At 48.0% G+C, this 11,827-nt stretch overlaps 4 protein-coding genes across 8 annotated transcripts in view; 2 read left to right on the forward strand and 2 right to left on the reverse strand.

Annotated features, from left to right (window-relative positions):
* LOC113217777 (uncharacterized) overlaps positions 1-1,169 on the forward strand; it is a 1,922-nt gene extending 753 nt beyond the window's left edge. Inside the window, exons 2-3 of the mRNA XM_026437832.2 lie at positions 109-203; positions 315-1,169. Of these exons, the coding sequence (XP_026293617.1) occupies positions 109-203; positions 315-660 (441 nt within the window). The 3' untranslated portion in view covers positions 661-1,169. The remainder of the gene's footprint in view (positions 1-108; positions 204-314) is intronic.
* A 4-nt stretch (positions 1,170-1,173) lies between these two features.
* On the reverse strand, positions 1,174-2,199 carry LOC127748932 (uncharacterized). The gene is made up of 2 exons (XM_052264672.1): positions 1,902-2,199; positions 1,174-1,664 (listed from the first exon to the last, which is right to left on the reverse strand). The coding sequence occupies exon 2, from the start codon at positions 1,656-1,658 to the stop codon at positions 1,200-1,202; it is 459 nt and encodes a 152-aa protein (XP_052120632.1). The 5' UTR covers positions 1,659-1,664; positions 1,902-2,199; the 3' UTR covers positions 1,174-1,199.
* Positions 2,200-3,761: 1,562 nt separating this feature from the next.
* LOC113217804 (uncharacterized) lies at positions 3,762-6,600 on the reverse strand. Of its 3 annotated transcripts, XM_026437872.2 has the most exons (7): positions 6,181-6,600; positions 5,801-6,104; positions 5,288-5,403; positions 5,039-5,192; positions 4,839-4,966; positions 4,453-4,761; positions 3,762-4,131 (listed from the first exon to the last, which is right to left on the reverse strand). In XM_026437872.2, exons 1-7 carry the CDS (start codon positions 6,256-6,258, stop codon positions 3,895-3,897), a joined length of 1,326 nt encoding a protein of 441 aa, XP_026293657.1. In that variant the 5' UTR covers positions 6,259-6,600; the 3' UTR covers positions 3,762-3,894. The 3 variants fall into 3 exon arrangements, with proteins under 3 accessions (XP_026293657.1, XP_026293654.1, XP_026293655.1); XM_026437869.2 differs by having other exon boundaries at positions 4,839-5,192; XM_026437870.2 differs by having other exon boundaries at positions 4,839-5,192; positions 6,202-6,585.
* Positions 6,601-6,693: 93 nt separating this feature from the next.
* LOC113217803 (FK506-binding protein 59) lies at positions 6,694-11,655 on the forward strand. Of its 3 annotated transcripts, none has more exons than XM_026437867.2 (9): positions 6,694-6,862; positions 7,246-7,463; positions 7,546-7,688; positions 7,773-7,893; positions 7,984-8,231; positions 8,314-8,461; positions 8,547-8,701; positions 8,790-8,978; positions 11,142-11,655. In XM_026437867.2, exons 2-9 carry the CDS (start codon positions 7,250-7,252, stop codon positions 11,292-11,294), a joined length of 1,371 nt encoding a protein of 456 aa, XP_026293652.1. In that variant the 5' UTR covers positions 6,694-6,862; positions 7,246-7,249; the 3' UTR covers positions 11,295-11,655. The 3 variants fall into 3 exon arrangements, with proteins under 3 accessions (XP_026293652.1, XP_026293653.1, XP_026293651.1); XM_026437868.2 differs by lacking the exon at positions 11,142-11,655 and adding an exon at positions 10,469-11,128; XM_026437866.2 differs by lacking the exon at positions 11,142-11,655 and adding an exon at positions 10,469-11,129 and having other exon boundaries at positions 6,717-6,866.
* Positions 11,656-11,827: the final 172 nt, after the last annotated feature.

Here is an 11,827-nt window from a genome sequence, read left to right on the forward strand (position 1 = left end):
TGGGTGGGGGTGGGGTGGGAAGGGCGAGGTGCTTGTCGCATTTCGGGTCGTAGTGTAAAACGTGATCGGTGAATCGTGATGATGTTCTTTACTTGCCATTCCTCGCAGCCGAAATGCCTGTGGAGCGGCCTACTGGGGAGTAGCGAGGAGAGCGGGGAGCGGTGGCTGAGGGACACGACGTCACTGCGGACGAGGGACTCCAGGTAAGAGCACCAACGTAATGCATTCCCGTCGGGCCCCGGAGCGCGACGTTGACGTGGACGTGTTCCCCGTCCGCCCGCGCTCTGTCCTCACCCCGCGTCTGTCTGCGACAGGGTGCGGCGCTTCCTCTGGACGGACAAGGACGTGTGCGACTGGATGTGCCGGGACGACTACGGCTCCGAGGTGCGGGACATTTGCCGCCGCTGCTGCCCCGGCAGCGCCGCGGCCACCCAGCGGCCTCGCCCACCAACCGCGGCCACGGCCTCGGAGCAGAGCCGCGCGCCCAGGACCACCGTGAGCGTAGGCGCCACGGCCACCACGGCCCAGGCCTCGGACGGCACCCAGAGCACCACGGCCGGCACGACAGGCGCCGCTAGCACGCCGGCGGCGGCCACCACGGCGGCCTCCTCGGCACCTACCACGCTGGCCGCAGCGACCACGGTGCCTGCGGGGAAGTAGTGGTGCCAGGAACAGAGCCCGGTAAAACGCCTGCAACTCCCGGTCGGGCTGCAGCCGGCACCCGCTCGCTCGGTCCCGTCCCCGCTGCCATTTCGAGTCCCGGTCGGGCGGAGGCAGTGGCGGAGCGTGGCGGCCGAGCTCAGACGGAGTTTTGCGACGTAGGGATGACACTGGCCCGAGCAGGCGTTTTGCCGGGCTCTGGCCAGGAATGGGGTGTTCCGGACAAGCGGGGAGGCGGAAACGGAGCTGCCCAGCCGGTCGCGCCCGTTCCATCTCTGCCTGTGATTCGCGCAGCCCCGCTCACCTCCCCCACTCCACTTCCCCGCGCACCTGCCGCTCGGCTTCTCCGGAATATCCTTATTTATTTACTTTTCGTGTCTATACTTTCAAAGATAACGTCTACTAAGTTAACATTTTTTGTATATTTTTTGTTAGTTTACCCGCACAGAAATATGGACGATGGTGATGTAAAATGAGCACGACTATGAAAATACATACAATTGCAGCTACCCCGTTTCTTGACGCCTCCCCGTGCTCATTCACGACCAAGGGCTCGTGGAGGTCCCGCTCAGCCCCCTACCCCTCCGCCCCCCGCCGGCCTCCGAGGCGGCGCCGGCCTCGGTGCTCGTTGCTTCAGGACTGCTCCCCGCCTCGGAGGAGGCCTCCTTCGTCGTCTCCTCGCCGCCCGCGGGCTTGCTGCCGGGGGCGGGGCCGGGGGCGGGGGCGGTGGAGCCGGGGCCCGGGTCGGCGCCGGACAGCTGGAAGGCCTTGCGGAGGGCCAGCGACTCCCGCAGCAGCGTGAAGGGCCGGTCCCTGGAGGAGCGCAGCACGAGACGCCAGTAGGCGCGGCCGTACGGCGCGCGGGGGAAGGACGCCAGCTTGCCGGCCAGGCGGTCCAGGTTGTCGCCGTTTCGCTCGGGGTTCTCCAGCCAGATGCGGATCTGCTCCGAGCCCTCGCCGGACACGATGGACAGGATGTGAGACGCCGTCTCCAGCATGGCGTCCTGCGCGGAGACAAAGGGATTCACTCACACGACCAGGTCCATTGAGATGGTGCCATAGAGATGAACATATCCCAGTAGGTTACATTTTTCCTTGGTAACTTTATTACCACACCGCCTTTTAAGATTCTGGTGTTAACACACAACCCCCCTGAACTGTAAAGCTGGCCGTAAAAACAAAAATACCGGTGCAGGTCGAAAGTCCATAGCGCAGTAACACACGCACAGAAGGGAGCTCACCTGAGTGCCGTCGGGCAGCGTGTCTGGGAACACGACTGACCCCGGCTGGTCACCCCCGGCGTCCGGCTCGCTGGAGGTCTCGTCGGTCGGCGAGCTCGTGGTGAACCAGCCCGGGAACTTCTGGGGCCATTTGCTCGCGAGTTTGCAGAGGCGGCACAACCTCGACGACGCCCGACGGCAGACGACCACGCAGCTGAAGAACCTCTGGTCCTCGCGCACCGAACCCTGGTCCACGTCCTTCTGGAAAGGGGCATCCCAAAAAGTTCGTCGGTTATTCGTCGTTGCGAACCTGTCCAGTGTTCAGGCCAGGCAAGCTCTCGAGGCGCCTGCTAGGTAGGCAACGTCTTGCCTGCAGTGCATGCCTGTACCGCGGGATGGCCTACCTTCAGTCTTGCAGGCGCTGAGGTCATGTAATTTGTCGAATAAATCTGTCAAAAAACAGAAACGGACGTTCATTATGGCCCTCCCCAAAGGAGAGGAACGCGCTTACGGTCAGACTTGCAGGTGTCGGGGGTGGTGTAAAATCCGGTAAAACCTTCGGCCTCCTCAGAGAATGCCGACATTGAGCATCCAAATAAATATTGGCCCAGAACAGTAGAAATACCAACATTTTGGCATGCCGCAGCGGTCCTGGAAGGCTTTTTCGTCGTGCACCATGCCCGAGAATTAAATGTTTGTGGTTTTCGACTACTTTTCCACCTGCACTGCCCGCAGCGCCAGGGCCAAGGCCGTTCTACAACCCACGACCACGGCGCCGAGCACGGCCGTGATCCCGGCGTGCCTTGCCCGTCGAGCTCCACAGATAACGCGGCGGTGGGCACGGCGCTAACGTGCGTACGCGGTGCGCGGTCACGGTGGCGACAAGAAGCGACAAGAAGCAAGGGCACGCAGTGCGAAAACACGGACAAAATCGCGACACAATCGCGGAGCCAAGGCGACGCATTGATGCTGTCGTGTCGACGTCTTTACGACATCTTTTGGATGATTCACGAGAGGCACAGCTCTCTGGTCGCTCTTGGTCTTGGTGTTTACCTTTACCTCGGGTGCGGACGCGGGGCCGACGCCCTGGCCGCTGACCGCGGTGCTCAGGGCCGCGAGCAGGATGGTGGCTAGGGTGCAGGCGGTGGTCGCCGAAGGCATCTCTCTGCTGCTGCTCGTGGGGGTGGTTGCTGCTAGAGGTGTCCGCCGGAGGCGCAGGGCACACTGGCTCTGCCACCGCCGCGCGCGCACAACCCTCTAGAGCCGCGCGCTGACAGCAAGGTCACCGCCGGTGCTACCGCGCGGCCGAACGGGGGGATAAACGCACTTTATGGCGCACACATGGGGGAAAACACAAGATAAAGTGAAAAGGAAAGGTCGCAGCCCGCGGGGCCGGGGGGAGAACATTGAGGACAAAAGTAAGTATGAATTGGGGAATCCACGTTATGTAGCAATGCGCATAGTAGTACATATGTGACAAAAACTCCAGCCTCCTCTGCGGAACATTGGAACCTCACCTCTACCTCTGGTTGGTGAATCGTGGGAGGGAGCTGGGAGCTCGGCGCCTGCGAGACCCGGGATAGACCACTCCGCAGTACACGCATGCACTGCAGGCACGATATTGCCTACCCATCAGGCGCCATGCCATGAGTGCATGCTTGGGCTAAACTTGGCACTTTCGCAACGGCGAATGACGGGCGTACTTTGTGGATGATCCTATTACAGACGACCCGCATGCAAGCGTGAATGCAGTAAACCGAGTAGACAAGTGGGCGGGGCCAATTGCAATTTAGACACCTCCAGCAGGTGAGGATTGTACCACTTTGTACATAGGGCTCACGGCTCGGCTTGTTCGGCTTCCGGCGAATAATTAAAACAGCGTCCAGAATGTGGGCTCTGAATCATATTGGAGACTTAAGCTTTATTTCTAAAAATACAAAACAGTACAAAAATTGCCACGTTCACTCAATTTTACAATATCTAGGTTTTTAAGTATAATCGGCGTATTTATTGTTCATCTGGCCGCACTATTGAGCCTGGGCAACTCTTGGTCGGCGGTCTCGCAGTAGCGGTAGTGGAAGCGCGGCAGCTCCCGGCGGGCCTCGTCCAGCAGGGCGCTGATGAGGCCCGACTCGGCGCCGGTGGCCGCTGCAGCGGCTGCGCCCGAGGCTGCGCCCTCCCCGCGGCCGAGCGCGCCCTGGGCGTCCTGCAGAAGGGACCGGACCGCCTCCTCGCCCAGGGGCTCCGTGTCCTGAAGGCCCGTCAAGAAATGCTTATAGGAAGGAGTGCGTTTATTGGAGGAACCAAACCAAGGTTAACCGAGGAGAACTTGCAAAAAAGTGATTGTAAACCCTCTAAAAAAGAGTCAGAAAAAAATCAAAAACCGTCAAGAAAAAAAAAGAGAGAAAAGACCAGCAATACCGTATCATAGAAAGTCTGACAAAAAGTTAAAATAAAATTTAGCAAAAACAGAAAATTTTGTGTACGCTTGAATTTATAGTAAAGGACTCCTCGAGGTCGACGATGCCCAAAAGGCTACGGTTTCGAGTTGCAGGGAGTAATGTGACCTCACCTCCAGGGCGGACTCGGCCAGGGACTGCAGGCAGCGGTCGATGTCCTCCAGGCGCTGCTGCCTGGTGGCGCCCCTCGGCCCCTTTGAGGCCCCGCGCGACGGAGGCGCGGCGGACACGGAGCCGGCGTCCGAGGCGTCCAAGACGAGCTCCTGGAGCTTCTCGTCGATGTGGTCGAGGCTGCGGCGCACCTCCGCGTCGAGGTGGTACCCGCCGAGGCCGGGGCCTCCCTCATGGTCCTGGTCAACGTCGCGGAGCAGCGCGGCCAGCTTCATCTTCTCCTCGTCGGTGATGGCCAGCGCGGAGCCAGACTAGAGAGCAGAAACGGCTACCGTTGCGGCTTTGTCCTCCCCGATACGGAACACACTCTCATCTGCAACGCCCTTACGCTCTCGGAGTCCTCGGAGTCGTCCGCCTCCGACTCGACCCCGCTGATGCGGGGCAGCACCGAGTCAGCTCCGTCACCCCGCGGTCCCGCGCGGTGCGCCCCTCTCCCCGCGACGCCAGGCGCTGCGGCTGCGCCAGGGAATTCCAAGAGACTCCACTCTGCTTTCGATCCTGGTCCACTCGCGGGCAGGCACTCCTTACCACACGCCCAGCTGGGCTCGATGACGGGGCAGAGATTCATGAAGGCGTCCCAGTTCGCAGACAACGCCACATTTTGGGCGCCTACTTGCTCTCGCAGGTCTCGCAGCTGGGCCCGCGTGGAGAGTTGCGCCCGCAGGGTCTCCGCCTGCGCATCCTGTGCACCGCAGCAAGTTAGGGTCACAAAGGGTTTCTTTTCTTTTCCCTTTTGCAGTAAGAACATTACGGCGACCACGGCTGTAGGACCTGTACCTTTAATCGGCGGTCAGAGTCTCGGAGAAGAGCGTCCAGCTTGTGCATGTTGCTGTAGGCTTCGCTGAGAGACTGTGAGGATGGGGTTTGTGAGCTGTTCTGCGCCTCATCTCCGTCTAGACCGCAAGCGGTGTAAGCACAGAGCACTCAGAGCGCTTTCAACTACTTTTCATAATTCCGCGTAATTTATAGACAACTCAAAAGTTTTCGTTTAAAAACAAATAATCTTACAATAGCCAATTCTACTTCAGCAAAGTACTTGAACCAAACTCAAGGTAAATTTCTGGTTCCTTAGAAAAACAAATAACATAAATGGCATTAAAAAAGCCAGATTGGACCAAAGAGAGAAAAGGAAAAATATGTCAGTATACTGATTATTTCCCAAAATCTTTCAGCTAATACTCATTTTATCATCCATATCTTCTCTTTTAATTCAATCATTTAATCAACCTTGGTGCAAGGCTCTTATTTGTTCTATATAGATTTAAAATTGCTCTAATATCTGGTCCTTACTTTTTGAGGAGTCAGAGTGATCCGAAGTTTGTTTTAACTTTGTGCTGCCTTGAGTAGGTCGCCACTTAAAATCATTGACTCCTTGATTATCCCCCTCTATCAAATCACAGTCATTCGCAGAGGAGTTGCCTGTAGCTTTACTAGTACTAACAACTCTTCTCTCAGTTCGTCTGACATGATGAGCAGCACTTGATTGCTTTTCTTTCTTCTCTTCCTGGGCACGCCTCTTCATGCGCAGCGCCATGTCATCTTCATCATCACTACTTCCCTCAGTGTAGAGCTCTTCTTCAGAAATCCATGGATCCTGCAAAAAAACAGCATAAACAAAATCGTCAAAATTAAAATATGAGTGCCCTCCTCTTTACGTTGTGTATACAAACCTGACATTCGAATATACTAACATGAGGAATACTGGCCGTTTGAGAAGCACTTTCAGGTACATTATTTATGCTCGTCATTGCTACTACTCAACTCAAGAACCTACTTCAAGTTGTTTGAAAACAATTTGGCTCCATACAGTGTTGCTAGGATCCCTCAATGCTTGTTACCTTAGCAACACTCTTCCATTCTCAAACAACTTTCTGGACAAGGAACAGTGCTACACATTATTACCAACTATATGATTTGTTAATCGTTTCCCTGAAGAAAAATTGAAGGAAAATACGCTTTCTGAACTACTGTTAAATGGTTGTTGATGTTGATGCCGTCGAGGAGTAAAAGCTAACTGTGAATAGTTCGTGTCGTCTGCACGTCCACCTTTCTCAACAGAACAGAAGGGAGAGACTGGAAGCCAATAACCCTCTCGCGGTGACGTGTTTCGATCCTATATCTCTCGCCTGTTTAAGGACCTTCCGGCACAGCAACGCCTTCACCCCCCACCCCTATCTTTTGTTTGTGCGGCATCCAATCACAAACCGTTTCATCCGGCGTGCTTGCAGCGATCTCGAAGTTTCTTCACGGTTCTAACACTCTTTCGGGGGAAGAGTTCGCACCTCAATCATTCTTAGCCTGCCCGTTCAACCGAGTAATCCACTCTTCGAAAAGGGAAACACTCAATCCATTGTAAGTAAGTGCAAGTCATACTAATTCTTTGACTTGGTACAGAATGCGGTCTGATGGGTCTCACGCTTACTCCCTCCGCCCTCAAAAAATGTCTTATGCAGTGATCGCCTGAAATCAAAGATTTGCCGGTATTTCTGTATTTAGCACATTTATTCGATTTGTTTTACCGGTCCCTCAAAGTGTCTTTGGTATTGGGTCCTATACTTAGTCTTGAAAAAAATGACTGACCCTTAAGCTACTTTGTCTTTTTTAATGTACCATGTTTTCACAGTTTGTTTAATTATTTCATCTATTCAGATATTTAATTTAATCTTGCCCTTGAATCCTAACAACACTTTTTTTACATGGTTGTTAATGTTGCCTTCGTTTGATTATTCTTTCAGAAAAATGGCTGGTGAAGTCGTCAATCCTCAAGGTGTTGACATTTCCAAGAAAAAAGATGGGGGTGTACTGAAACGAATTATCCAGGAAGGGACAGGAGATGAACTGCCTTCCCAAGGAAACAAAGTGAAGGTGCATTATACTGGAACTTTATTAGATGGCACTAAGTTCGACTCCAGTAAAGATCGCAACAGTCCCTTTGAGTTCAAGCTTGGCGAAGGTACTGATTTTATGTATTTTGTGTACAAATACCTGCAATAATTGAGAATGCCATTTCACTGCTGCTTGTTAACCTTTTGCAGGTAGTGTTATTTCTGCTTGGGATATTGGTGTAGCCACAATGAAGAAGGGAGAAGTTTGTATGCTCACATGCCGATCAGACTATGCTTATGGCAAGGCCGGCAGCCCACCTACAATTCCTCCTGATGCTACTTTGCAGTTTGAGGTATCGTTGCAGTTTCTTAGATTTCAAGGTTTCTCTGTTTAGTCAAGGTTTAGTCCCCAATCATAATCTTTCTCTTTCTCACAGATTGAAATGATTGACTGGCAAGGAGAAGACCTAAGCCCTCAGAGTAATGGAGGTATCATTCGAACTCTCATCACTGCTGGAGAGGGCCATTCCACTCCTAGAAATGGAGCTCAGGTTGAAGGTATTACATCATTCACAATTATGCAACTTGTTTTTAGGAGTAAAAATCTCTGTAGGATTATGAAGGAAATAACGTGTTGTTTCCTTTCAGTACATTTGGTCGGTAAATATGAAAATAAAGTATTTGAAGATCGTAGTCTCAATTTTTGTCTGGGAGAAGGCAGTGATGTCGGTGTAGTTGAGGGTGTTGAAATAGCACTTGAGAAATTTAAGAAAGCAGAGAAGTCACGTTTGAAACTGAAGCCTGAATTTGCTTTTGGAGAAGCTGGTAAAGCAGATGTTAAAGTTCCTTCCAATGCTGTGGTTGAATATGAAGTGGAACTGAAGTCCTTTGAAAATGTAATATTATTGTTTCAACTATATATATTTTTCATCAATTCTGTCAATTAATAGTTTAATATATCTTTTGTTGATTTTTTAGGAACCAGAGGAATGGTCCCTTGATGAAGAAGGAAAAGTCAAACAGGCTCAATTGTATAAAGAAAAGGGTACTAAATATTTCAAAGCTGGGAATTACAAGTTAGCTGTGAAAATGTACAAGAAGTTACTCAGTTTCCTAGAAGGTGAAGGTAGGTGGCAGGACTTCTTATTTCATTATCAAATTGTCACAGGACAAATATCATCTTTATCTATTCTTTTTTTTTTTTTTTTTAGACACTGCAGATCCTAATGGATTAATACTGGCAGGCCGGCTTAACGCAGCCCTATGTCATTTAAAGTTAAATGAAAATAAAGATGCTGTTGATCAGTGTAGTGAAGCTCTTAATTTAGATCCCAAAAATGAGAAAGGTCTTTTCAGAAGAGGGCAGGTAAATTAAGTGTTTTACTTTGCATACAACGATTTCTGTTATGGCTTGAACTTTTTCTAAATGCTTTTTTATGCCATTTTTTGGTCAGGGCTACTTGGCATTGGGAGAACCTGAACTTGCTAAAAAGGATTTTGAAGCTGTTGTTGCTCTAGCACCAGAAAACAAGGCTGCACTCAACAGTATTGTGATTTGCAACACCCAAATAGTAGAACAGAAGAAAAAAGAAAAGAAGATTTATGCCAATATGTTTGAGAAGTTTGCACAGAAAGACCGAGAGGTATGATTTTTCATCCGTTTTAATTTTACTTTGTTTTGCGTGTGTGGAATGTTTTAGATCTTTTTGTAGAGATTGCCTCTCACCTCGGTTTATAGTTTTTATAAACTAATACCTTTAAAAGTTGCACTTAATCATTTGTCAATCAACTTTTGCTGTGTTAAACATAATCAGTTATACATTTTAAATGTCTAATGTGACTGGTAATTAAGTCCTTTACATTAGAGGTCATGAAATAAACTTACTTGTACAAGACCTTGCTGTTTTTGTTTTTTTAAATTATTTTCTTGGTCTGATTTTTACTTTTAGTAACATGCAATATAACTTTTTGAGAAGTTGGTTGCTGTTGATGTGTTTGAAGAGGTACCATATAACACGTTGAGTGCGTTGGGACCCACACCGTGGGTCACCGCATTATGTCCCTCAGGGCGACGTGACCCTCACCGTGGGCCCCAATGTATGGCATTCCCAAAAGCCATTGGCTTCTGGGACATCCTTCTTTCTTTTTTGGTGGTAACCAAACCTGGTTGTTGGGTTTTCAATTTGAATTTGTTTGTGATTGCTAGGACATACTTGTAGATACCTATCAAAGCTAGGAGTATAGATTTCAGCTGGCTCTTCTAATCAACAACTTAAAAGGTTTATCTCCCTTTTGTTGTGAGATGAAAATTTCTTTGCTGTGGATGATTCTGTTATTGATTTTTTTTTGCTACTAAACTAACATCTGAACTTAACAAGGCATTTTGTTGTTTCCTCTGCATTGACTCTTGACCATTCCAAGTGGATTCATCTGTTTTGTTTATGGTAGCTTAGTCTGTAGGCAAGTACCAGACCAGAAGACAGTTAAATAAAGTTTATTGCAGGATTTTTAGTTGTGGTAGGCTCCTGGTTTTGTTCTAGAAATTCAGGAAGTCGTGAAATAGAAAAAGAAAATTATATGCTGAACTATAATTGACTTACCCATTTAGTTGTAAAAGGTCTTCATTTTTGATTTGTCTTGGATTTTGATAGTTAACCGCTACAAGAACTTGAAGCACATTTCAACACCCTTTGATATGTGGCGTTTTCATGTTTAAGAAAGTTAACAATCTTTGTGTGACTAACTGCTGTGACTTGATTTACATGAAGTTTGTATGACAAGTTATGTAAAGATTTGCTCCGTATTTGTCAAAACTAATCCCATCTTTTCATTGTTATATGATTAATCATACACTAAAGTCAAGAAACTAATAATTACCAATTAATTATTTTTGAGCTATGCGTACTTGTGGAGCATGTTAACTGACAAGAAGATTTTGTACCTGTTGGATGTTGGTAAATAATCTGTCTTTTAATATGGTAAGTGTATGTCATAGTTTGAACATACAATTAGTGGCTTGTTACCTCACAATAATTTAACAATTTCTCTTGAATGAATCCCTTTCATTCTCGTAAAACAAACCGAAAAGCGCTGTAAAGCCTATGCTAGATTCTATTGTCAAGTCGTTTTGCAGGAAAAAGTAAGCCGTTTTGGATGGTGGGATGGACTTCACCCAGTTACTCCTGCCCCATATAAAGATGAGGATGTTGAAGATGCTGAGAAAGAAAAAGCAAAAGAACTGAAAAAGAAGAGAGAATTTATAGAGAGAATGAAGAAACAGAAAATGGAAAGAGAGAAAGAGAGAGAGGAAACCAATCATGTTGAAGAAGCAGATCTCCCTGACAAAAGAAGAGAGGATATTGCCGCAAACGAAAGCAGTCCAGCTTCAGAAGAAATTGTTAATCAGACTTCAGTTTCATAGTTTTTTTTCGATATAGACTTACCCTTTTTCCTTTGGAGAATATGGTCAAGTGTCAAGCCAAGGAATAATTCTTATCATGTACATCTACCATATTTTATTCTTTAAGCAATTCCATGTCAAATTTGCCCCTAAGTTTCAATCTTGTCAATTTAACAACTGTAAGAGCCATTTACTTAGTGGGGAATTCCTCCTCTTCCTGTGTCTGGTTTTAGTTTGAAGTAGCGAGGGTGGATGGACAAAGTTCTTTAGAGTGTGGTTGATTTAGTTAACGTAAAAGAAAAACTATTTTTAATTTTGATATTTCTCAGTTTGCATTTAAGTCCTTGCAAATATTTAAAGCCACAAAAGTTATTTTGCACTCTTTTTTTCTTTCTTTGTTTTGCAGAAGGAGGAGGAGGAACGGAAACAACAGCCTGATGTAATGAAGGAACTGGGCCAGTGGGGCAAGGATGAGCGGGAGCATGATCCAACATCATTCGAAAAGGAGAATCCTGACATTTTAATGCTTGACGGGACAGGAGAATTCAAGGATATGTAATTTTGCTTTACTGTAATGGCTCAAATGAAATGAATAGTTTATTCCAAATATTTGACATGTTTTAGGTAATGTAAATTTTTGCTGTGCTCTGTCGGCAAAACTTGAAATCAATTTTCATTGATCTCTTGGTGTGTTCACAATTTCAAGTAGCTATGTGTTACCACTTTTTCACTCACCACTTGCACTTGTCCAATTTCACCAAATCAAAGTGCTGTATGATCATTTTCTGTCATTTAGGGAGTTTTGTACTTAATGAGAATGGTAATGTTCAGGGTTTAGACCTGAAAACTTGAGGTAATTTGTCATTCAGTGACCTTTAAGTGTAAGATATGTATAGGTTAATAAAGCATCTGATCTGTCATGTAAGTGGTATTTTTTTGTGGGTTTTGCCATTGGGGTTGAGCAGCGCCGAAGAGGGGTCGGCTTGAGACAAGTTTCATTTGCAACCACCATGCTACGTGAGCTAGACTTCTTCTTTGAAAGATTCTCAGGCGTTATCAGGTTATTGGAGCATGTTTAGAAAAAGATCACTC

Source organism: Frankliniella occidentalis, unplaced genomic scaffold, assembly GCF_000697945.3.
Source record: "Frankliniella occidentalis isolate FOCC.00 unplaced genomic scaffold, Focc_3.1 Scaffold20, whole genome shotgun sequence".
Classification (NCBI taxonomy): Eukaryota; Metazoa; Arthropoda; class Insecta; order Thysanoptera; family Thripidae; genus Frankliniella; species Frankliniella occidentalis.

Bases quoted from the DNA above. Each gene is read 5' to 3' on its own strand.
- LOC127748932 (XM_052264672.1), bottom strand. From the start codon at position 1,658: ATGCTGGAGACGGCGTCTCACATCCTGTCCATCGTGTCCGGCGAGGGC.
- LOC113217804 (XM_026437869.2), bottom strand. From the start codon at position 6,258: ATGACGAGCATAAATAATGTACCTGAAAGTGCTTCTCAAACGGCCAGT. The intron at 5,404-5,800 runs GTAAGGACCAGA...CTTGCGGTCTAG, and splicing joins TCACTCTGACTCCTCAAAAA to ACGGAGATGAGGCGCAGAAC. The intron at 5,193-5,287 runs GTACAGGTCCTA...TGCGGTGCACAG, and splicing joins ACTCTGACCGCCGATTAAAG to GATGCGCAGGCGGAGACCCT.
- LOC113217803 (XM_026437868.2), top strand. From the start codon at position 7,250: ATGGCTGGTGAAGTCGTCAATCCTCAAGGTGTTGACATTTCCAAGAAA. The intron at 7,689-7,772 runs GTATCGTTGCAG...TCTTTCTCACAG, and splicing joins ATGCTACTTTGCAGTTTGAG to ATTGAAATGATTGACTGGCA. The intron at 8,702-8,789 runs GTAAATTAAGTG...TTTTTTGGTCAG, and splicing joins GTCTTTTCAGAAGAGGGCAG to GGCTACTTGGCATTGGGAGA.